Genomic DNA, 25,869 nt, shown 5'->3' with positions numbered 1-25,869 from the left:
GAGTTTAGGTTGAACCTTGAACAAAATCAGAAGAATTTGATTTTGTTTTTTGAAAAAAAAAAACAATATTGATAACTCGCATCCTAGTGAACCAACTCTAATGTGTAATGTTAAAGTTATGATTGAGCAACTCCAATGCGCTTCAGTTTACAAAGAACCCGTGTTGATTAGTGAGAATCATTCTTTATTATTTTTTGCTTTATTTCAAAGTTTATCGAATATAAATAATGCTTCGCTTTAGCTAATGTTTCTTATATACTTTGTATGTTTATATTTGATAGGTATAAAGACCAACAACATTAAAGTGATAAATATATTATGAAGATGAAATTAACTTCGTTGCTTTGACTTAATTTGGTATTGCTTCGAACCTTTTACCTTATACAAAGGTCATTATATATTTATAGTAAATTATTTAAATAAAACTAAATTATACAAGTTTTTTTTACAACTCATATACAATAAATTAAAATAAATATCATATCTTATTATATTAATTTTGACATCTCCTAATAAATAATCCTAGCTCCAGCACTGTACATCAGCCTTACTTTTATCACCAATGTTTTGATCAGTATATATGATCGCTCTCCTCCATAGCCTTAGTGTTCTGTTTTCGATATATAATCATTGTCTACTTAATACTTACATCATCGTACTTCTCACCCGAATCACCATTATTTTCTAATAGTAAACCTATGAAATGTTTCCTTGCGTTTTGCCAAGCGATCAGATTTTGAATACGAGGGTACGTGTTTGGACGCTTGAAAATCCAACATGAAGAAGGTAGCAATGGATGGAGTATTTACAATTTACTGTTAATATTAGAGCACCACTTCCTAATATCGTGGCAGAAATTAATTATTAATAGCAACTGCATTCTAAGTTCTGCTAGAAGCCTGGAACCTCTGATCACAATGAAAAGTATTTTTATTTTCTTCTATTTTAAGGTTTGTTTCATTGTTTTTTCTTTTATAAAATATGTTCAAATTGGATATTATATTATACTTGGTATGGGATAAATATTGTGCTAAGTACTGTAAACATAAGCTAATTGCATTATGGACCCTATTATAAATATAAAGTGATTGTACCGTAGACGACATTGTAGCACAATGAGGTGTTGTCTTTTGTGTTTTTTAGTTAAAAAATATTGTTGGGTGTGGCTTGACCGCCAGACCCAAGGCTATTGGGTTTGGCTCGCAGCCAGACCAAGAAATGACACTGTGCTGATACTGTATACATAAAGTGTTTACGCTGTAAACGACAATGTAGCATTAGGAGGCGTTGTCTTTGCTATTTTTTAGTCAAAAAGTGATGCTGAGTCTGGCTTGACACCCAAACCCAAGGATGTTGGGTCTGACTTCGCAACCAGACCTAATTATTTGCATTGTGGACGACATTGTAGCACCATGAGACGTTGTCTTTTTTTTTGTTTAGTTGAAAAGTGTTGTTGGGTGTGGCTTGACCGCCAAACCCAAGGCTATTGGGTTTGACTCACAGCCAGACCAAAGAAAAAACACTGTGTTGGTACTATATATAAAGAATGTTTGCACTATAAACGATACTGTAACATCAGGGGCATTGTCTTTTCTGTTTTTTAGTAAAAAAGTGTTGTTAGGTTTGATGACCAAGCCAGACCCAAGAAAAAACACTGTGTTGGGTACTGTATACATAGTGTTTGCACTGTGGACGACTCTGTAGCACCGGGTGTATTGTTTTTTAGTCAAAAAGTGCAGCTGAGTTTGGCTTCGCAGCCAGATCTAATTTCCTTGGCCGCTGGGTCCAAGGATGTTAGGTCTGGCTCCACAGCGGGAAGTCGGACCTAAAACTTTTAAGTTTGATGTTCTATACTCTATATATTTGTTTTACATTTAAAAAAGAAAATTATTAACCCGCTGCGAAGCAGAAATCAATATACTAATATTATTCATATGTGATATATATTACCTCCATAATTCACTGCTGCTGTCCATGAATCTAGTATTGATTATCTTTCAAATTTTAATTTTATTAATATAAAAATCACTTAAATTAAGTTAATTAGAGAAACTAATGCAATTGAGTGATATCAATATTTATCGAGTGTCTTTGGTTATTGTTTTATAATATAAAAGAAAATAAATAAAATTATTTGATTAAATAAATAAAAACAAATATATAAAGTAAATTCATATGTTTTTCAAAATAAAAGGCATAAGAAAGTCCTTCTATACGCATTGTCTACTTAACAGCAACGTGGACTCTTGAAAAATTAACACCCGACGACTTTTGCTGACTCAGCACTCCCAATAACAACCTCCTTCTTTCCAAAATGGATAAACCTCACCATCTAAGTCCTTAAAAATCGGGTTACCGATAAATAATATATCACTGTCAACACCCAACTATTTTTCACCGCGTAAACAACCGTTGATATTTGTCCCCCTATGAGTTTTTTCCGGTAATCGGTAACCACTAACTACCACTAAAATAAACGAAAAATGAAATCCTCTCGATGATTATCAAAAAATAAACGAAAAATGAAATGAAAAAACGACGCCGCTAATAGGGTGGCGGATACTTCGATGTTGCCCTATATATACACGTGCATAGAGGACGAGGTAACTTGCTCATTCAACAATAACATAACAGGCTATTACTCTACGGATTATGGTTTCCTGTTAACACTCCATCTCCCTCTCCTCCTGCTTCTTTGTTTTCCCTTTTTTTTTCCCAGTATTATTCTCTCGTTATTACCTGGTTCCATCTTTATCTTCGATCTTAAGATATACTTAAGCTACTTCTATCTTCAATATCGAACGTTTTATTTTTGAAAAACAAAGAAGGATGTGTGGGATACTTGCTGTTTTGGGTTGTTCTGATGACTCTCAGGCCAAAAGGTTTCGAGTGCTGGAGCTCTCTCGCAGGAAATTCTCTCCCGTTTATCTATCTCTTATATTTTCGCCTTTATTTTTATACAAGCACCCCTAAAGTACATTAATGGTTATTTATTATTTTTCAATGTTTATTCGATAGTACCAGTTCTAGCTAGTTTATAACTGATAAAACACGAAGATACGTTGTTCCTCCGCTCGTGTCTTTCTCAGCGCGATGAGCCTAAAAATGAACCAAAAGGAATTGATGATTATAAATTCCATGGAACGTTTTGCTCTAGTTCTTGTGGTTGAAACTGAAACTGTGTTTTTAGATGCATGTATGGATGTGGGACTAAATTTTAGCATGAAATATTAAAAATGAAAAGGGACCTAAATTGATTAGGATCCATGAATATCTTCTGTTTAATCACGACGAATAAGGACAGGGGGTTAATATTTATTTTGCTTAACTTTATATATAGTGACATGGGACTGTACAAGAGATGGGGATGGTGGGCGAATTTTTTTTTTTTTTTTAATACAGCAGTTCCGTAAACTGATGTTGTACAATTTTGTTATTGACTGTAACAGATTGAAGCACCGTGGTCCTGATTGGAGTGGGCTCTTTCAGCACGGTGACTTCTACTTGGCTCATCAAAGGCTAGCCATTATTGATCCGGCTTCTGGTGATCAGCCTCTCTTTAATGAAGACCAAGCCATCGTTGTCACGGTTGGCTTTTATTCTAATCCCCTCTAATATAGTTTGGTATATTGTTGTTTTGTAGCTTTTAATTTTTTTAAGGCTCTAGAGTACAGTTTGGCTTTTGTTACAAGAAATTAATTTGGCTGGAAATTTCAATTAAAATTATTTTGAGATTTCTGTAAATTTTGATGAATCATTACTGGTGTTGAAAATAGGTGAACGGAGAAATTTACAATCATGAAGAACTGAGGAAGCGCTTGCCAAATCACAAGTTTCGAACAGGCAGTGACTGTGATGTTATCTCCCATTTGGTTAGTTGTGTTAACAAATTTGATGATTAGATTACATGAATTCCCAGTAAAACTGAATCCAAAGGACTGATATTGATATGTAGAATGGAAGTAGTTGTAGTTCTTGGTTCTAACAAGTAATCATGGTTTTGTGCATGTTTGCTTATAGTACGAGGAATATGGCGAGAATTTTGTGGACATGTTGGATGGAATGTTTTCATTTGTTCTGCTGGATACTCGTGACAACAGTTTCATTGTCGCCCGAGACGCCATTGGGATCACCTCCCTCTACATTGGCTGGGGACTTGATGGTAAAGGATTGTCTGATCCTTTTTTTTCAAGTCTAATTATGTGTAATGGGCTGGATTTGATTTGATGAATTTACTCCGTTCTCTTGATTTTTCAGGGTCTGTGTGGATTTCGTCGGAATTGAAAGGTCTGAATGATGACTGCGAACATTTCAAGTGCTTTCCACCTGGTCATATATACTCGAGCAAATCCGGTGGATTAAGGCGTTGGTATAATCCTCTTTGGTTCTCTGAGGCTATTCCCTCGACCCCATATGACCCACTTGCTCTGAGAAGGGCATTTGAAAAGGTAACATACATGATTGGGCTCGCTGGAAGCTGTTGTGATGGTGGTTCTTAATGTTAAAATTAACCAAACGGAAATTATTAAGGCTGTGCTGCTCATGTGTTAAGGGTGATGTATGCAGGCTGTGATTAAGAGGCTGATGACTGATGTTCCTTTTGGAGTGCTTTTATCCGGGGGACTAGATTCGTCATTGGTTGCTGCTGTGACTGCCCGGCATTTGGCAGGTACACAGGCTGCCAGACAATGGGGGGCACATCTCCATTCCTTCTGTGTAGGCCTAGAGGTGAGAGTAAATTCTTGTCGTAAGAAATGCAGTAATAGGATTTTCATTCAGTCCTTGATTTTGTGACTCGTGTGCTGAGCAGAATTCTCCAGATCTGAAGGCTGCTAGAGAAGTTGCAGATTATTTGGGCACCATCCACCATGAATTTCACTTCACAGTTCAGGTATAAAACACAAGCAAGGTTTTTTTTAGCTCAAATCCGTGCTAACATTCTACGACTACCCAAAGGTGTAAACTGACTTTTTTGGGTTGTGACAGGATGGTATTGATGCCATTGAAGATGTCATATACCATGTTGAAACATATGATGTTACAACCATCAGAGCAAGTACCCCTATGTTCCTTTTGGCTCGTAAGATCAAGGCGCTAGGAGTGAAGATGGTTATTTCCGGTGAAGGTTCTGATGAGATTTTTGGTGGGTATTTGTACTTTCACAAGGCACCTAATAAGGAAGAGCTCCACGGCGAAACATGTCGCAAGGTAAACTATAAGCATATTCCACTCTTCTCTGTTGGAACATGGAGAAATAACAACGAAGAGTTCTGATCTATTCTGTTGTATGTATTTAGATAAAAGCCCTTCATCAATATGACTGCTTGAGAGCTAACAAAGCAACATCTGCTTGGGGTCTAGAAGCCCGCGTCCCCTTCTTGGACAAGGATTTTATTAATGTTGCAATGGCTATTGATCCTGAATGGAAGATGGTATAAAACCTTAATTTAATTTTATTAAGATGAAGTGTAAATTATTAACGTTCAAGATTTTCAAACTTTTTTATTGGTCTTCTCTGTGCTTGTCCATCTATTTCAGATCAAACCTGGACGTATCGAGAAATGGGTTCTTAGGAAAGCCTTTGACGACGAGGAGCATCCTTATCTGCCAAAGGTCCATATACTAATTGTCTTCCTATCCCTCCACAAGCACGTTAATTCATTTAAATTAACATGTCCAATTTGATTTTCTGCAGCATATTCTGTACAGGCAGAAAGAGCAATTTAGTGATGGCGTTGGCTACAGTTGGATTGATGGTCTCAAAGCTCATGCTGAATTACATGTACCTATTTGAGTTTAACCTTTTGTTTTGCATCCTTTTGTCGCATTTGTATTGTATATCTATATGGAAGCTCATGCTGCTGAATTAATATTTTCAGGTGCACGACAAGATGATGCAAAATGCTGAGCACATCTTTCCACATAATACCCCTACCACCAAAGAGGCCTATTACTACAGAATGATTTTTGAGAGGTTCTTCCCACAGGTAATCCAATGAAACCTCCCATAGTCCATTCCAGTGAAGGACGAGTTAAGCAAATGGATTCAATACTAATCTGATTACCGCGTTACTCTTTGTTCGCAGAACTCAGCGAGGCTGACTGTTCCTGGAGGAGCCAGTGTAGCATGCAGCACAGCTAAAGCTGTTGAATGGGATGCTTCCTGGTCCAACAATCTCGATCCTTCTGGCCGTGCTGCATTGGGTGTGCATCTTTCTGCTTATGAACAGCAGGCAGCTCTTGCCAGTGCTGGAGTGGTGCCACCGGAGATTATTGACAATCTTCCTCGAATGATGAAAGTTGGTGCTCCAGGAGTTGCAATCCAAAGTTAGCTTCTGCTGGAGGACCGAAGTACATGCCTTGTACATGTATAAATCATATAGATCATGTGTAGAAGTTACGAATAATAATCTCTGCTCGTTTGTAGTAGTGTTGGCACCTTGTTGTTTCTGTACAAGGCAATTCAAGTGTGCAATCGATGTTCTGTAGCTGTTTAAAGTTGTAATGCAACCTTTCCTCTGGTTTCCTTACTTCATAGACGAATCCTTTGTTTTTATTATTTTCTCAATTTCTTAGCTGTAGTGTAAAACGTTCGACACCCAATTTTAACCATGGGAACCGAGGGACAACGGATTGTCCACGCTAGTAGAGCCAAGTTATATACCATTTTGCAGGCACCATATACTCGAACAGAGAATTTGAGACGCAATGCAGGATTTTTCTTGGGAGGAACACTAAACTATGAATTAAGTTGCTAATCTGGACAGTCAAGAGGTGATCCTCTAACAAGTTGGGAAAAATGATGACCGAAGGAAAACAATGGGTCAACACAAACTTGGCAAGTTATGCAGAAATTAGCCCAGCTCGTCACTTAAACCAGGCAGCTGCCCTATATTTGACCCAGTCTGGCTCAGGTTCGATATGAAGACAATATGCCTAACAGAGGTATTAAACTAATAGTCCAGTCCAGTCCCATGGCAACATTATACTCGAACATCAATCGATTTCTGAACAAGGACTCCAATTCCAGCATGAGCTGGGCTAACTCACCATACTTTCACCGAGACTAGATAAAAAGATAAAAAAAAACTTAATTCAATTTGAATTAACACGATAAATTTATAATTCAAATAATAAAAATTAATTTAACTTCAGTTAACTTATCAAACTTTTATTTTAAATTACAAGATCGAGATAACTTAATAAAAAATAAAACAAAAAAAATTACAAAGCCTATTTTTTTTTAAAGAAAAAACAATATCAAATAATGAAATTTACAAAAAAAATAAATAAAAAAATAATATCAATCGGTATTAACTTTTCATAACATGGGGTATTAGACTAAGAAAATAAATAAACCTATAAGTTTTAATATTTTATTTTTTAAATATATTTTAATTATTTTACTGTTATTTTAAAATACAAAAAGACTTATTTATTACCGACAAATTTACAAATAACTAAATTAACTTGTAAAAAGAACTCCTTGCCTATCCAGCTTAATAATTTTTTGTGGAATACTATTCCAATAAACAATGATTTTCCAGTTACTCTTAGGTTTTATTAATATTATCTCCATAAATCTTATAATTTATTCACTGCTAATGCAAAGATACTAAGATAATCAATCACTTGCGAGAGAGTTGTCGCCTAAACCACCTGAACCAATGCTTTTCATTCAATCACAGGTTCTGCAATTCAGAACCCATGATCTCTATCACATACACCTTTTCACTTCATGCCAAAGCCCGAAATCTAATCCAAGTCCTTCAACCATCCAAAAAGAGAAAGGTGTTGATCGTCTGGACTAAGGGCTCTTAATCTCAACCTAGCTTTTGAAGCTTAACTATCGCACTCATAAACACAACACTAAGAGAGAGAGAGAGGAATATAAATCAACTGAACAAATCAGCCAAGCGCGCTCCACGTTACTTAACAAAGAAATAAGTTATCTTATTTCTCGTGGCGAACAATATCATTAATTTACAAGGCCGCCTAACTGGAACATATATATTCTACAGCTTGATCTTGGTCTAAAGATCAATACAACAATAGAAGACAGAGGGTTGCAAATCATGCAGCTCTCCTAATACGTATACCATTTGAATTAGTAGTTAACAAATCATAATAAACCAGACTTAAAAGAACAGGGCAGTGTAGAGCAATTGATTCCAGGTATCAGGCAGTCCAGGAAGGCACCAATGACTACAATCTGCAGATCGATCAGGATTGGCCCTCTGCTGGGGGCTCAAGTTGCCACTGTAAATTGAAGGATGCCCATCTTTTCTTAACTCTGAGAGCATTGTGATGTCCAACAAATATGCAGGATTTTGCATGCCCCTGATCACAGTATCCACAACCCTCATTTGATCAGGGTATTCTCCGGGGTATGTTGATCCACTCACAGGTGCAGTCTCTCCATAGCAATTTTTCGTTGTTGCTGTAGTCGTGCCCGCGCTCCATTCACTTGGACTGCCGCATATCAAAATCAAAATGTTTACCATTATGTCCAGCTTACTAGAGCAATGCTCAACTGTTTTGAAGCTAAATTCATGCATGATCCTATTGAACAAGGAGCGATGCTAGTGCCACTGGACAGCACGTGAAGAGGATGAATTTTCTTACCACCGACAAAAGATCGGTGTTCATTCTCAGGTTTGTATGAGAACAGGATAACATGTGATAACTGTTGAAGTATGTCGGTAGTTTTGGCTTCACTTGAGGTAAGTAAATGGTCCCTTTCTACGTTTTTCCACTTGCCATACCATGTGGTCCTTTTGGCATTTTTTTTTTAAAAGACCAACAATTATACTCATTTTATCTAAAAAAAAGGAATAGCTAACGAAAATTGAACCCCAAATCTTGAAAAAGAAGGAAATCAGCTGGAAAGAAACCTCTGATCTCATACATTAAATAGTCTTATGTATAATTAATTAGTTCCCCATGATCCTTCTCCCTGACATTGTTTCATAGTCATTCTAGTCTCTATCCCACCACTGACTTGATTCAAAAATTTTCATGTTGAGTTCGAGCTGTTTGAGACTGTAATTAAAGTTGTTTTTTAAAATGTTTTTTTTATGTAAAAACATTAAAATAATATTTTTTTAATATATATATATTAAAATGATGTAAAAATACTAACTTAAAATAAAAAATATTTTTAAAATACGAACTGTACATTGCTGAGAGTTTAATATCCGCACTGGACTGGATTGCAACGTAGCTGTTGCTACTGCAACTAATTTTATTTCTCTACTCAATTTTTTTTGGCAGGTCCTTTCGTAGCCTTACTCGATTGTATCAACTCGCGACATTCATTTTAATTGCTTTAAATGACCATGTTGGGGAACCTCCTATCAATGGCAACTTGCAGGATGCTCTTTTCCTTTACTCTATTCAACTTTGGACCAACCTGAAGTCGAGCTGGACCCATCATGCTCCTACTAGCTCAGACTGGACCGAACTTTTAGTGCTTCGAGCCATAAGACTAACAACCCCAAACAGACAATAATGGGGAATAGATTGGCTGGCACCAAACTCAAATTATATGAGAGAGAGAGGGAGAGGGACTTACTTGTAATGCGTCGGAGAGATGGACTGGAAAAAGACTCTGGTTCGAGTTGTGTCAATATTGGCGTCCACCCACTTAGACCATGTTCCCAGCCCTCTTTCCAAAGCAACCAAACGATCCATATCTTGGTAATATGTGCCTCCTGACTCCATGTAATCCCATCTGTCGATTTTCAAATCACCCCAGCACGAGTTCGATTAAATAAATCGAATTAGTTCTCCCTCGATTCTGCTAGAAACAGGACAAGTGCAATTCTACTGCTTACCCTTGGAGAGAACCTTTGTGACTCCACCAGTGACCGGTGTTAAACATCAGCACATCGGCGTTTCTCCAGGCGTTGGCATTTCCCGAAATCTCCTCTAGCCTCAGTACTCTCTTCCCTTGCACCACATCTATGTCTACCAAATATGGAGCTTTGTAAAATGAAATAGTCACATCGTACTCCTGCACAGCACAGAACCCAGAATAGGAAACTGATCCCAGTTTTTTCCGCGTTTTTTAAAAAACTTGATTTTTCTTAAATTATTTTTTAATATTTTTAAATTATTTTGATTAAAAATAAATTTTAAAAAATAAAAAAATAACCTCTAAATAATAAATATTTAATATCCAAGTCTCATTTCTTTTGGAGGTCATGATAGACCTAGCGTATGCATTGCAGCTGGAATCAACAGTGCTAAAGCACACCAACATGGTTTGGGGTCCCTCAAAAATATGATCACGACTTTTCATGCTGGTTAAATCAGTGTAATTGTAGCCGTCCGATTTTGATTAAATCTCAATCATTACCCCGTGTTAGACATTACTAAATGCATGACAACCATGCCCATTTATATTTTTTTGTGGCACAATATTTTTGAAAATTAATTTTTTTATTTTAAATTAAATTATTTTAAATTATTTTGAATTATTAATTTTAATATATTACCAAACAAAAAAATATATATTTCAAAAAACAACCAATATTACCTTAATAAACACTATCCAAGTTCATAAAAAAAAAAAAAAAAACCACTGCTTTCATAATTTTTCTTGTGCCTCTATTGGTTGGCTTAGGATGGTGAAAAGATTCCAGCAAATACAACATTTTTCCGTGTTCAAATTGCTGCCTTGGAGGCCACAAATAACGGCAAGCATTGAAATCATATGAATACGTATTTCAAGTCCAGTGCCGGTGGTGGCTATTTGAAAGTTGAAACAGGGGAACTTACCGAGAACTTGAAGATGGAAAAGGGATCTCCTCTGCTCATTTGTGTAGAAGTTCGAGGCACCGACGATGAAACCAAGCAAATCAAGGACTCCCATTGATTCCGTCCTAGCGAGTCCCCCACAAACATTATACTTTTCCCTCTCATTTTTAGCAAGAATTCAAGCCCATTGAATCTATACCACCAAAAAATCAAACATAAGTCCACAATTGCTTTCACAACACTAAAAAAGTAGAGCGGAAAAAAGAAAAAAAGAATCAAGCATCAGCTGATGATGTCTGTTACCTTGGGAGCTCACAATTGAGCGGTTGCCATCTATACTTGAGATATTCAGAGTCAGGCCTACCATACATTTGGCAATTGAATTCAGCGTCAATAATGGTTGGGCAATTAGAAGATTGGTACAATGGGTATGATTCATCACGAACCCAAGAGCCAGCAAACAATGCACAGGTACTTTGATTAGTGTGCAGCATTGGCCTTCTATGGTGGTAGTTGTTATGGTGGTTTCTCATGCTCATTATCAAAGCTGAAGTTGCAATCTTGGTTTGAAGCAAAACCAAGAAAAAAACTGCAAAACATGATGCTAATAGATTGCAAGAGGACTGGAAACAAGCAAGGGACATTTTTAGAGGGAGGAAGGGTGAGAGAAAAGTTGAAGGAAGGAGTACTGAAAAGCTATAATGGAAGCAAAGAGTGATTAAAATAATAATAATAAAAAAGTAGGAGATAGGACTTAGGAGGATTGTGTTTCGTCGTGTGCATGTGAAGGTAGCTGAGACGGGTTCACTTAGTTAAATAATGGATTGTTGAAGGTTTTGATTTGGACTTTTGAACAGAGTTCTTTAATTCTATCTGGGCCAATTGGTTCATCTGCAAGTAAGTTTTTTTTTTGCCCACAAATCAAGGGGTGTTCTTGGATCCACTCGTATTCAAGTGAAACTCTAGATATTGACTGCGAACACTTTCCATAAAAAGTGGAAAGAAGCAGTGAGAAAATATTATAAAGCAAAAAAGTAGAGAAAAATGCATGAGATGCACTAGGTCCTCTCTCTGTAGATGAAGATTGAAGAGGAGGCCAGTTAGAAATGGGGCCAAAAGGGTGTGGAACCATTGTGCTGTCTTTTTTCCAATGCTTTATGTTATTTAAGATAGACAGAAAGTGGGTGAGGTCATCTCCACTTGGTGTGTTGTCTGTATTGTAAAATCCTGGAGGCGCCTCAAAGATTGAGATCCTACACCCATCTTCGATAGAAAAGAGAAGAATACTGGCTATCATATATTAAGAACAGAGATTTTCCTTCCGAGCAAAGAATCAATCCTCTGAAAGTAAAATGCTCTTTGCTATCCTTCGTGCACACACACAATAGCACCATTCTGTTTGCTTCGACTCCTCTTTTGGGATACCTGTGGTGCCTCATCAACAGCGGTTTCATATCATTTTTTATCACAATAAAAACCCAATTGCATAAGTCTGAGCTTTATACAAACGTTTGTGGCTTCCACTCGCTCCGTTGCGCCATTGGGATCACCTTCACTCAGCAATAATCTTAAATAATAAAGCGGAAGGAGAGAACCATATCAAAACAATTTAAAAATATTAAAAATATATTAATTTGAAGTAAATAAAAAATAAAAATATTTTAACTTTTTTAAAAAATATTTTTGAAACACAAAAATAAACAGACAATTAGATAATCAAAGACGGTCCGCGCTAGACCTCACACAGAAAATTCTCAAAGTAAAAAAAAAGATGCTAAAACCACGTTAATGGTCCTAAACAAGGATAAAGGGTGTTTGGAGGTGTTTTAATAATTGTTTTTTTAAAATAATTTATATTTAAAAATATATTAAAATAATATATATTTTTTATTATTTTTTAAAAATTACTTTTTGATAACAATATATTAATTAAAACGATTCAAAAATATAAAAAAATTAAGTAAAAAAATTCAATTTTTATGAAACGCAATTTGAGTCATATTATCAAATAACACCTAAACAAATTTGAGACTCGAGTTATTGACTCAACTAAGTTTAATAAACTCGATTGATTTAAATGATATGAATAAAAAAACACAACGACAATAAATATACCGGCATAAAAAAATTAACAACGTAAAAAAGATTAAAAATAAATCTAACCAGAGCCCTTCCAGATTAGTATGTCAAATGTGCAACTGGGTTGTAATACCGGGTGACATCGTCAAATGCAAGCTGAATAAAACTGTGAAGTTCATTTATCAAACAATCAATGCTAAAAGGAGAGATTGAAAAAATAATAATTTAAAAAGCAATGAAAAAAAATCAGTCAAACCGGATTAATGTGTTAACTTTGCGATCATGAGCATTAGATTAAGATAACCCTTTGGAAAGGAAAGTGAGGAAAAAAAAACACAAAGACCAATTCTCAATCAATCAAATGCTGAAGGATGAAATTGAAATTTTTTTTTATTTTTTTAAAATCAAACCTTGAAGGATCCTATTTAATAACAAAACAAAAATTAAATGATAACGTGATAACCCCATATAAAGAGAAATGAAAAAAATTCAATGGTCAATCTTGAACTGATGAAAAAAAATATAAAAAAAGGTTAAAAAAAACAGACCTAAGCCCGCTCAAATTAAAATGCAAAATCTATGACTTAGTCATTATATTAGGGTAATCCTGTTAAAAACAATGTGAATAAAATCATAAAACTCAATTATTAAATAACCTAATGTTATAGGATAAAATTGATTTAAAAAAAAAGCATTGAAAAAAAAAATTCATATCAACCCGAGTTAACTTGTTAACCCTATGACCATGGACACTAGATTGAGATAACTCGATAGAAAAAAATAAAAAAGAAAAGTATGAAGACCAATTTTTAATAAACCAAATGTTGAAGGAAGAGCTTGAGTTTTTTTTTAAAAAAACAAACTAAAAAAAAAAAGTCCACTCATGTTAACTTTTAAAATTCATGACCCTATCATGAGCCTATGACTAAACCTACAGAAGACAAGCCTTATAAAATAGCAAAGCGATATTTTCATCCAACAAAATATTGAGGGATAAAATAAAAAAAAAATATCCAAAACAAAAGAAATAATAATAAAAAGAATAGGGACCAAAGTTTATATAAAAACAACTTGAAATTAAATATTGAGGAATGAAATTAAATATTGAGGGATGAAATTAAAAATAAAATTCAATTGAAAAAAAGGATAAAAAATCAAACAACAATAAAAAAACAAGGATTAAAATTGATATGAAAATTAAATGAAACCAAATGAGGGGAGATGAAATTGAGGAAAAAAATGAATTAGAAAAAAGATATAAAAAATAAAAAAATAAAACAAGTAGTAACCAAAAAAATGAGGACCAAATTGAATAAAAAAACAAATGAAAAGACATCTTTATATTTTGGCAAGGAGAAGATGGAGAAAAAAAGGAGAAGGAAAAAGTCTATCGGATCTCAACCGCTACTCTGTTAGGCACACGCACCAAACCATAGGGTAGATCATGTCGAGACACTTCCAATGCCGCCACAAATGATAGCTTTTGGTCATGGGTTGATGCCTCATGCTTCGCTAGAAGGGCGTGAGCGTCCTCCACTCATTGACACTTTTGTTTCATGCGCTAGCCACTCACTCAACTTTGTAATAACTAAAAAAGCATGTTGAATATATCAAAAATCCCTTAAATGCCAACTTGAAAATTTTGTGCTTTTAAGGGTAAGTTAATCTAAAATGTAACAAGACCAAAATATCTCTAATCAACCTTATAATGACTAATAGACCATGTGGAAAAGACTGTTTTAATAAAAACCCTACAAATATAAGGATCCAAAAACCCAAAAGCAAGATTGACACAATACTAGAAAGCCAAAAATTAAATTTGATAGAAGATTTTGACACGATAATTATCTTGAACTGAAACACCAACTTTGATAAGTTTGATTGTTTGTTGTTTAAATAAGGAGAAAAACGTATTGCTCCAAGCAAAACACCAATTTCATTCAATAATCCATGGCTCCTCAATTTCACAACAAAGAAAGCAATATATATTCCTCCATCTAATAACTGAGATAGATATTTTTTAGGCTACAAACCAAAAATCTTAAACTAAAATTTAGCTAACACATGACTAAGGTCTAAATTAAGGTCTAAATATTGATTTTGAGCTGTTATAAACCCAAACTATAACAAAACCCTAAACTAAAATTAAAATCTCAAAATAATTAAAATAAAACAATAATAAAACCCCAAATAAATATTCAGATTAATACAAATAATTTAAACCATCCCCATCATAATTGTTTTTGCTTGAATTTCTTCTTGTAACCTAAATCACATCCTAGTAGAGATAGGAAAATGTTGTCGCCATTAATATCCTCTCCAAGATGAAAACTTTTGAATTTAATTGCTAATTTGTTTCCCTTAAGGATCCACCCATAATAATCCTTTTATGCATAGTTTTTAGACCTGTCTGGTGGCCGGGTCGGTCCAAGGCCAGGGTTCCGGATTTTGACCAGGTTAATTTTTTTTTATCAAAATAACATCGTTTTAGTAAAAAAAAAACTCAACTGGTTGCAAACGAGTCTTTTATTACTTCCATTAAAAAAAAGTCAACAGGATGCAACCAGATCTTTTTTTTAATCAAAACGATATCGTTTTAATATTGATAAATATTAAAGAGGTAAATTTCCTTTTATTTCTGTCTATGAGCTTTCCTTTTGTAGCTAGTTTTTTATTAAATAATTCCTACCACATAAGGAAACTTTTATTGCTTCCATTAAAATCCATTTTAGAATAAAAAAACTCTCAGAAGTAGATATTGAATATCCTTACATTAGTATAAACAGAATCATCTCTGAATAAAAAATTCATTAGTCAAAAGATAACAAATAACAAGATTTATATTGTATCTGCTGATTTATATCAGAAGACTTTTCTATATTTAGATTGACTAGAAACTTTAACCCAATATAAAAAGATATGTTTGAAAATTCTTGATAAATTTTTTTCTTGATTCAACGATTGGATTAGAAGGTATGTTCGATGGAGTAAAATAAAATAATAAACACAATTATACTAGAATCTAAATTTTTTATTTAATTTCTTTTGGATCTTATCAGTATTACTCTCAATACTTATCTCATTAATTTTTTTTTTCTGAAAGGAAAAAACAATAATTACACTGTTACAGTGAAGAATGATATTTATATGGAGATATAGTGAATTCACCTACCTTGTGTGTTATATATAATAATAAGGAATGGTGATTTTGGGTTTGATTATGCATTGCTTAAGACAGACACTAACCGAGTGCTTTGATTTCTTGTTTGAAAACGACAATTAACCATAAGATTGATGGAATTAGAGAGCTATAAAAACAAACAATCACAAGAGTTTAGTTTGAGTTAGAAGTGCAATTCAACTATATATATATATATAATGATTTCAATTTTCTGCACATTATTGTCTAAATAATAAAAATTAAATGTTTCATCTAATTTTTTTTCTCCTTTAATTATTTTAATTCACATTAAATGAGAAACTACATAAAATCAAATGAAGATCACGCGAGGAAGGAATATTTTCTTATTGCTAAAAGAACTCACTTTTACTCTTTGAAACTCTTATTTCATGTATATTTTTTTTTATTAACATGGGTGTTTGGACCAACTTACTTGCACTTCGACTAATTCTACGAGTCCTGAAGTTAACGACCGTATAAGCCTCCAGTGACCATCATATTAGCAAAAACATGGCTCGAACCTTAGACCACGGGGGGAGCAAGCTCCTTGGTCCCAAACTCTTACTACTGGGTCATTGGGCCTGTTGATCATTTTATAAGGGCATATTTAAAATAGATATAGCTACGAGGACTAAATTAGACTTTGGAGGGGGGCGTGCCCCTCGTCCCGCTCTAATGCAGCTTCGCATTCTCCCCTGTTTAATTATTATTTTTCGAGAAGGTCCACTGTTTGATTCCAAGCTACGGATTTCATTCAGAATAATAAATTATTACATTGAGGATGGGTTTTTTTGTTTAAAAATATATAAAATAATATTTTTTAAAAAATTTAAAAATATATCTTTTACACCTAGAGTGCTAGGGGAATCATCCTTGGCCCCAAGATAACCTTTTTCTCCTTATTAATAGAAGAAAAACTTCTCTTGTAGGGAGAACTACTCTCCCCAAACGAGATATGGAGTTAGGGCTTGGTTCGATGGACCCTTATCCCTTGCTATAAAAAAATATTAAGGTCAAGAATATTTATCTCTTTACATCTCTAAGCGTATAAAAGTCTCTAAAACTCCCTACCACTTATTCTTTATTAATAATATGTAAAAAAATATTTATCTCTCATTAATGATATATAACAAATATTTATTCTTCTTTAATGCATGTGTCAGGAATATTTTCTTTCGCTAATATTATCAGAGCAAGATAACACTTCAGCTTCGCTTTTACACAAAAGAACAAGACTCGTGGTCTATAAAAACCCCATAAATCCTTTAATAAAAGAATTCAAAATTTTTTACCTGCATATATATTTTCAGAGTTTTTTTTTTATTAAAAAAATACTTACTTAAACATTGAAGAGTTTCAAAATTCATCAAAAAAATCTTTTGTAGGCACCGAATATCAATTATCATGATTAATAAAAATTAATCAAATTATTAAAATCAAAAAATCAATCAATTATTTAATTCATAAAACTTTCCTTGAGCTACTTGGAATTTTTAAAATATCATCAAAAGATATAATTGTATAAAAAGCGAAACATACAAAATCTACAAAATTGATGCACCGCATTATCGATTGTGGGTAGCTCCATCGATCGAATCCATCCACAAAAGCGTAAAATGACTTTTTTTTTTCCAATCGAGTAGAGCATCTAATCCATAAAAGGCAACTTAATATATAGCTCTACCAGGGTTCATGGAATATCATATCACCCTCTTACCTATTTCAGAAAGTAAGAAAAGGCTATAGAATAAATCTCAATATTATGATCTCCGACAGCGGTCATCTAAGTCCTGAGATAGGAATAACAAGTAGTGCATATAAAAATTCCATAACTATAATAAACAACGAGGAGACAGGAACTCATGCAATGCAAGAACATAGATTGAATTAACGAAATGCAGGGGAAAAACACAGAAGCTCCGACAAACCACTGGAGGTGAGACAAAGTGGTTTCTAAACTAGGGTTTTGTAATCCACTGTTAATTTGGGATCTCAAATAGCTAACAAAATGGTAGATGGAAGATCTCAGCTCCGAAGAGAAGTAACAATCTGGGACTGGAAGAGTATAAATAATTGGGTTGGCCCAAATGATCTCAGATGCATGATTTCAAGAGATGGGCTTATATTTATTTATTTATTTATTTTTAATACAGAAGAACGGGCCCACCGTGTGTCAAACCACATGAAAAGATTGATGTCTCAGCTTGCCAGCTTATTTTGTCCCGCCGTACGTACCAATGCCATCACAATCGAAATCTAGTTCTCCTTCGATGTAGTTTCACACAGTTTTCCACTAAGCGGAACAGATAGCGATAATTGATATGTCATCTTCAACATTTGTTTGTAATTGGAAAACAGACCTGTCTAAATAAATTAGAGGAGGAGACTTGCGAGAAAAAATAATAATAATCAACCAGCAACCTTGAACCTCTCAAGCCCAACTTTAAATCCTAGTGTCTTTACGTCTTGTTGCACTTGTGCTTGGAAATCACTGTATGTGAAAGGCCTGTACTTTGAGCTCTGTATGACACTGCCTTCAGCGGGGAAGACAAAGTAGCAGATGGAGAATCTCTCCTTTTCCTTGTTCACCTTCACTCTATGTTTCACACTCTTGTATTTGTCGTCGCTTATGGCCTGATTAACAGATTTGAAGTATTCGTTAGGAACATTATTAATCTAACAACATTGGTAAAAAAAGAAGAAGTAATTAACATGTATAAAAAGTTATCGAGCTCAATATTTTAAGTTATACGGACCTGCATCATATCTCCAAGGTTGAAAACCAGTGTGTCAGGAATGGGTTTTACTTGTAGCCAGTTATCATCTTTGAGAACCTGAAGTCCACCCACTTGGTCTTGGTTCAATATTGACAGAACTGAGCTGTCTGTGTGCACATTTATGCCCCAGGCCTCATTTTCCATAGAGCATTGAGGGTATCGGTAAACACGTACGAATCCGGTTGATTCTGAAATGTAAGTTTTTGAAAGTTCAGGATCAAGATGGAGGTTTTTGGCCATTGCTCCGAACATGGTTGTTGCAAGTCTAGCTAGGTGCCCTCCATACTCTTCCAACAAAACTCTAGTGAAGCGTAGAAAACAACAATATGGTGTTAACATCAAAAGAAAAAACAAACTAAGGAGAATAAAGCATATGCAGATTCCACCAAGGTTATGATTCTCACTTGAACAGCTGCCAGAATTTAAAAAAAGTAAAAGCAAACCAAAATGAGAATTTCTTTCTTATAATTAGACGGTGTTCTTCTTCAACTACATGAGCAAGAAGAGACATGTGATGAAAGAACAGCAAAGAGAAACAAATGGTATCTTTGGGATCCACACTAAACAAGAAATCACGTGGAGAATAGCATAATTTGGCTTTAATTAACCACATGATCATGTATGCTTGTTCGTTCTTTCTACTCTACAAGAGCTGCCAATGGGACATTTTTCCATTTTTGCTGGGACTTGACATCAATCAGTACACAGCTAGCAGTGTGCTGCCTTAGTATGTGTAAAGGAATATAAATCCAGCATTTGATTGTGCTATTCGATTCTAGACCATGAGTAATAACCATAAATAAGAAAGGAATTTTATTGTACAGAACTATATATAAATGCAATTAGTAATTAACTAGCCTTAAAAAATATAAAATCATTCGTAGCACATGACAGGCTAATCTGCCATTGAGACATCGATACGTCAATGCATTAGTGGGAAAATCTTTCGGCGAGCGGTACAGTGGAATGAGATAATGATTTCTTCATTTTCTTTTATTAATTATAAAATGTAAGCAAGACATTTATGTTTTTTTATCAAAGGAAAATATTTATGTTTACGTAATATAATTAAAAAAACTAAAATAATTTTCATGGAAGCGATGGTAAATCATGGAAAGGAAAAAAATCATATCTTTAGACTGGTTTGAAAAAAAAATATTAAATTAAAAAAGAAAAAAATCTGGAAGCTAAAAGCATGGGCCATGTAGAAATCATTGCCGATCACTATTTTTTTTTTCCTCCAGAATTCTTCTGAGTCACATGCCAATCTCATCAGTTCCCAAATGTGCAAAGCCAATCTCAGCCAGAAACTGCACAAGTGGCTCCTTGTCTCAAGTCTCAACTATTGATGTTAGGCTAAAATCCAAAAACAGTGGGGATTTATTGAATTTTACTTTCTTACGAAGGTGCCATGATTCAGTGGTCGCTGCGCCTCTCATGGCACCTTATGATTCACAGGATTTTACTGATCTGCTAAAAGGTGCCATGAATTCACGGTACCACGTTGCCGTTGAATGTAGGCAGAAGAAACACATGATGGAAATAGATATTCAGTGGTTTAATAATTATAAGAAATAAAATCCTCCATGAATATTGTTGCTTCCATCACTTTAATCAAACAGTTCAATCGTTAATAATGAAAAAGTTATTGATGCTGACCGTATTCCTATCTTTTCTGTTTCACAAAAGATCTAGACAATCCAATCAGCAGATGTCCCTTCTATGTCATTCTTGCCGACTAAAAGAACAGTACAAATCTCTGAAGTTCACATAAAATCCACGAAAACATGACAAAGAAAATGCTGGAAAACTGTACCTGAACGAACCAAGCGTTTCATTTTCTTTTTGAAACAGAGAGAGTTGACTCAGTGGGATATTGAGACCTTCAACCCAGTTGATGTTTTGTGGTCCTATTGAGAGAGCTGCCCCGGTTGGAGTCAGGGCAGTTGTGCCCCAAAAATACGACATGGGGTTAGTGAACAGTTCTTGTTTTGATTCAAAAGTAAGAGAAAAAAGGTTTCTGGAATGGTCTCTAAGCTGGCTCATAAGGGTTAGAGGAATCCCATGATTGACCAAACGAAACAATCCCCAATCTTCGCAAGCCTCTTGAAGCTTGCCCAGGTCTAGGCACTGAAAGTCTAATACCGGAATGGCATCATCGTTAACAACTTCTTGAATCTGTTCGGTGGTATCGTCAAGGCCGGAGTTTTGTTGGATTCCGATGTATTGTTGGCGAAACACGGGAGGGTAGGATTTAAGGTTTAGTATTTCAGACATGCTTATTTTCTTTGGCCTTCAAACCAAAAGGATAAGCAGAGCTGCAAGATAAAAGGAAATTATAAGCAAAATGAGATTTATTGAATGCGTCTTAAGGAGGGTCCACCTCGTATGTTTGCGACACGTGTTCCCTGGGACTCTCACCACTGACGTGCTAGCCGGCAATACCATCATCCTCAAGTTATGGCTTTCTGAGAGTATCAAATTGATAATATGATTTTTTTAATAGTATAAGCATAGTTTGTTTTATTAATATGAACTCATTCACGTGAACTTCAACAGTGAAAAGTTATTTAAAAAAAGATAATTGTATTTTAATATATTTGATTTATAATTATTTTAATAATTTAATATAATCTGGTTAATTTAATGAATTTAAAATAAATAACTTGGATGATTTCCAATTAATTTAGTATTAAATGATAAAATTAAAAAGAGTTTAATTAAAAAAAGATAAAAAAATTAATCTTAATCAACCCGAGTGAATTCGCTAAACTCATGACACGGATCATAAGATTATAATAATTTCATCGGAAACAAATTAAAAAAACATAGATTTTAAAAAAAAAAACAAGTGAAAAAATATAATTTCAATAAATAGTATTTTATAAGGTTTTAGTATTTTTGCAAATATGTACTAATAATATTTTTTTTCAGAAATTATATTTTATTTAGTATTTTTTTTTCAACGTGTAAAACAAGTATTGAAAAGTCAAATTAATATATTTTTTATTCTTGGCTTTTTATTTAGTAAATCCCTTGAAAATACCCTAAGATCCCTTAGATGTCAAAATCAAGATTTCAAGAAACACCACTTGTTTGTTTGTACTATTACCATTTTGTTTGTCTCGGAAAATAATTTTTCTCAAAACTAGATTTTTTAAAATAAGTTATTTTCTAATATTAAAAAATATCATAAATTTTTTTTTAATTAGATTAAATGTTATTTACTTTTGTTGTTTTAATTTTATTGGATTTGATTAAATGTGGTTATATAGTGATGTGAAATATATTTTTTTAAATCATTAGTGTTCAATTGATAAAAATATAAAAATTAAACAATCAAATTAAAAAAAAAAAAAGAGTACACACATCCATTAAAAAAAGTAAAAAGTTTAAATATACATGTGACAATGTCATCTATATATCAATTTAATGATCACATCAATATATATATATATATATATATATATATATATATATATATATATATATATATATATATATATATATAAAGAAATCTAATAGAAGCATTTAAATATTAAGAGTAAGAAATTAAGCTAACATACTCAAATGATAAAAAAAAAACAAAAATAAGAACACTCAAATAGAAAAATAAAAATACTCCCACACCAATTATGTAATAATTTGTCATATAAAAGTGCAAAAAATATATGAGGAATCTGTCTACAATTGCTCTCTATGGTATTTTATTATATTCACGAAGCACCCCCGAAAGTGAGGAGAAAATGTTACGAATGTGTGAACGGTCTTTTACCATTATCATTGAAATCAAAATTATTAAGATTGACACTTGAGGTTGTGGCCCAGCGGTGGAAGGAATTTGTTCCTTTCTTTTGCACCAGGCTTCAAGTTTTACTGTGCACGCCTGTCATCCCCGCGGTGTTTTACATGCTCACTGGACTTGCAAGATATTCAGTGGATCCGGGGATTAATTGTGATGCGCGTAAGCTGGCCCGGACACCCCGAATTACCAAAAAAATAAAATAAAATTGAAGTAACGAAAAATAATTACTATGATTGAAGGACAAATAATTCTATATAATTTTTGTTGCACAGTTTAAAATGAAACCCTATCTCCAGAAATATTACGTAACTAGTAAGGGCTTGTTTAGGAGTGTGGTTGAGATTGCTTTTCAAAGTGTTTTTCACTTAAAAAAATATCAAAAAAATATTTTTTATTTTTTAAAAATTATTTTTAATATTAGCGCATTAAAATGATCTAAAAACATAAAAAAATATTAATTTAAAAAAAAATTAATTTTTTTAAAATATTTTTAAAATAAAAAAACAAACATGGCCTAACACTAGAGACTTTCATAAGATTTCTTACTAGCATTATATTAACCATTTCTTTCTTTCTTTCTTTTATTTTTTTTTTGGGATAAACGAGATCCGTTAATTCACTAACGTGTCCTATCAACTTGCTAAGCTCGCAAATTAGTAAGTACAACACTTCCATATCTTCAACATTATTCATGCCATTGTTCCATAAAAGTGTTTCCTTCAAAAGTTTTTGATTTTGAAAACCTCGCATTCAAGTTTTTAATTACCATTAATTAAAACTTTAACCTCTATCACAAGCATAGTTTAGCTTGAGAAATTGATCTGGAACTAAACTCAAGTCCTGGATTAGAACGGTTAATTTAATCTGATAATTTTTTTAATTAAAAAATAATATTAAAATAAAAATGTTATGAAAAAAATAAAATTATCTTGTTTTATTCCTAGTTGACTAGGACAAAGATTAACTTAGATTTTTAACTTGATTAAGTTAAATATTTTTAATTTTTATATAAATCAAACTGATTTAAATTCTAAATAGACTGAGTATTAAATTAATTTGTCAGCCTCGAGTTTTATAACCATATCAAAAGTAGTTATAATGGTAGGAAATTATGTCGGTTTATTTTTTTCAAAATCTAATCACATACATATTTTCTCAAACCTAGAGAATCATAATTTTCAGTTAGTGATCTGAACAAATCATACATCCAAGTACAAATCTCAAGAATCAATAAGTTGGCAATGGTCGGCAAATTAAAAAAGGGACAAGATGGAAATGAAAGTGTACCTGAAAGTATCAAGCATTTGATCTGAGCATGAAACCGATGAGAAAGTTGATTGGAAGCAGGAAATAGGGCTAGTCAACAGCGCTTGTTTGGATTCAAAAGAAAGGGAGAGAAGCTTCTTGGCAAGGTCTTGAAGTTGGTTCAAAAGGGCTAAAAGGAACATCACGGTTGACCAAACGAAACAGGCCCCAGTCTTTGCAAACCTCTCCTAGCTTATCCAGGTCTAGGCACTGTAGATCTAAGACAGTTACAGGGTCAAAATCTTGCATTTTCTGCTGGATGGTATCGTCTCGATCAACGTTTCTGGCTGCGTTTCTTCCATGGCAAGACTCAGGGGGGGTAGGATCCAAGGTTCGCTGGAGGCATTTTCTTAGCCTCCCAGGTCTTTAATTTCTACCTACCAGAGCTGTACACATATAAAATGCTATTAATAATAATAATTTGGCTTTGATTCCACTTGCATCTGGAGTATATAAAAAAGTATATCTTCTCCTGAACCAAAATATTATATAGTGGAGGTTGGTGAGGAAATCAATGAATTCTAGGACTAGGGTCCTCTTCATTACAGGAATATCACAGCTGCCCACGTGGGCATTGTCCTGACTGTACACTGTACTTGCTATAATTACCAGGGCATCAGCTTTCACTAGTTTCCCTGGTATATGAGAAATAATTTCACCATGACGGCATTCGAATAAAAACGGCAGAAAGAAAGGCGGATGCATGGGAGGAACTTCCCTCGCCGCGTCCCGTAATGTTCTTGTCGTTGCCGGGCAATCAACAATTAATTCTGACAGATTAATATGATTAGTCCGTTCTAATCATGTATTAAAAGAAGAATAATAGGATTTACATCAACTTTACGGTGCTAAAATAATTGTTTTTAAGAAATGCTTAATAAAAAACTAAAATAACCCTAGCTAGTCAATTGTTTTGTGCTTGGCACTTGTTCCATTCCTTTATAATGGAATGGGGAAGAAGCATTTAGGAATATAATATTTGTTCAAAGAGCATCCACTAAGTCTCTGCGATACTGCCTTCGTTCATTGAATCAAAAGTAAACGAACTTGCTCGATATGATGAAATGATCGAATGGGATATTAGTGATTGAAAAATTCGATCGAGGGAAAGGCCGAAAGGTTGTAATTGATGACAAATCGAGAAGAAAGACAAAAAGGTGCTGGCGGATTGATCAGGCGGTGGTGGGCATTGAATTTTTATCGTTGTTGTTGTTGTCATTTGAAGGGCCGAACAACCACACAATTGCAGATTCAAGAAAGAGGAGAATAATTTGTGGGGTTGGGCTTTGAATTCGTAGTGAAGGTGAAAAGAACGACGCAGTAAATCAGAAGAAACATGTTTCTTTATATATATATACACACACACACACACACACACACACACACTGTATTTTAAATGCATGTAAATTTATTTTAAAAACATATTTGTTATTTTATGTATCTACTTCTTCTCTTGTGTTTTAAATTCAAGAGAAAATGTGAATGACTCATGTTAAAAAGTAATTCCATGCATGTTGAAAATTGGTACAATAAAGAGAACTAATTAAAAAAGAAACTTAATTTTCTTATGAATCTCTTTAATTTTGATATAAATTGCTTGTCTTTGATGGGATATAAGTAATGGATCCAGTTTGAAAGTAAAAAACTGGCCTCCAGATCTTTTTACAAACTATTTGAAATAAAATCACATGTAAAATTAAATTAATAATTTGAATTCAATTGATAACTTATTATAGTTTTTATGTTTGGAATAAAATACTAAACCACACAATTAAATTTAATAGTATTATTTGGAATACATGTGAAAATGACTTGAATTAACAATCTTAACTTTTCATTACAAGAATCCTTATATTTGCCATTTTTTAATAACTATCCTTGTAATATTTTTACCATCTTTATGTTAATTTTTCAGTTTAGCTCTAGTATCGAAGTGTTAATGTTGGACGTGACAACTTGCT

At 33.7% G+C, this 25,869-nt stretch overlaps 3 protein-coding genes across 3 annotated transcripts; 1 reads left to right on the top strand and 2 right to left on the bottom strand.

Annotated features, from left to right (window-relative positions):
* The first annotated feature begins 2,598 nt into the window (after positions 1-2,598).
* On the top strand, positions 2,599-6,530 carry LOC7496783 (asparagine synthetase [glutamine-hydrolyzing] 1). The gene is made up of 13 exons (XM_024605576.2): positions 2,599-2,909; positions 3,450-3,588; positions 3,777-3,872; positions 4,021-4,162; positions 4,258-4,448; positions 4,567-4,728; positions 4,811-4,891; positions 4,987-5,208; positions 5,298-5,432; positions 5,539-5,613; positions 5,696-5,782; positions 5,880-5,987; positions 6,087-6,530. Exons 1-13 carry the CDS (start codon positions 2,830-2,832, stop codon positions 6,330-6,332), a joined length of 1,764 nt encoding a protein of 587 aa, XP_024461344.1. The 5' UTR covers positions 2,599-2,829; the 3' UTR covers positions 6,333-6,530.
* A 1,370-nt stretch (positions 6,531-7,900) lies between these two features.
* On the bottom strand, positions 7,901-11,892 carry LOC7496782 (protein PMR5). Its single transcript, XM_024604149.2, has 5 exons — positions 11,065-11,892; positions 10,783-10,954; positions 9,837-10,015; positions 9,575-9,733; positions 7,901-8,472 (listed from the first exon to the last, which is right to left on the bottom strand). Exons 1-5 carry the CDS (start codon positions 11,403-11,405, stop codon positions 8,139-8,141), a joined length of 1,185 nt encoding a protein of 394 aa, XP_024459917.1. The 5' UTR covers positions 11,406-11,892; the 3' UTR covers positions 7,901-8,138.
* Positions 11,893-18,123: 6,231 nt separating this feature from the next.
* LOC7496781 (gibberellin 2-beta-dioxygenase 8) lies at positions 18,124-24,337 on the bottom strand. Its single transcript, XM_024593803.2, has 4 exons — positions 23,891-24,337; positions 20,615-21,116; positions 18,778-19,099; positions 18,124-18,655 (listed from the first exon to the last, which is right to left on the bottom strand). The coding sequence occupies exons 2-4, from the start codon at positions 21,073-21,075 to the stop codon at positions 18,431-18,433; spliced, it is 1,008 nt and encodes a 335-aa protein (XP_024449571.1). The 5' UTR covers positions 21,076-21,116; positions 23,891-24,337; the 3' UTR covers positions 18,124-18,430.
* Positions 24,338-25,869: the final 1,532 nt, after the last annotated feature.

Source organism: Populus trichocarpa, chromosome 1 (assembly GCF_000002775.5).
Source record: "Populus trichocarpa isolate Nisqually-1 chromosome 1, P.trichocarpa_v4.1, whole genome shotgun sequence".
NCBI classification, from domain to species: domain Eukaryota; kingdom Viridiplantae; phylum Streptophyta; class Magnoliopsida; order Malpighiales; family Salicaceae; genus Populus; species Populus trichocarpa.
Note: the sequence above shows the minus strand (reverse complement) of the source record. Positions and strands in the feature narration are given on the sequence as shown.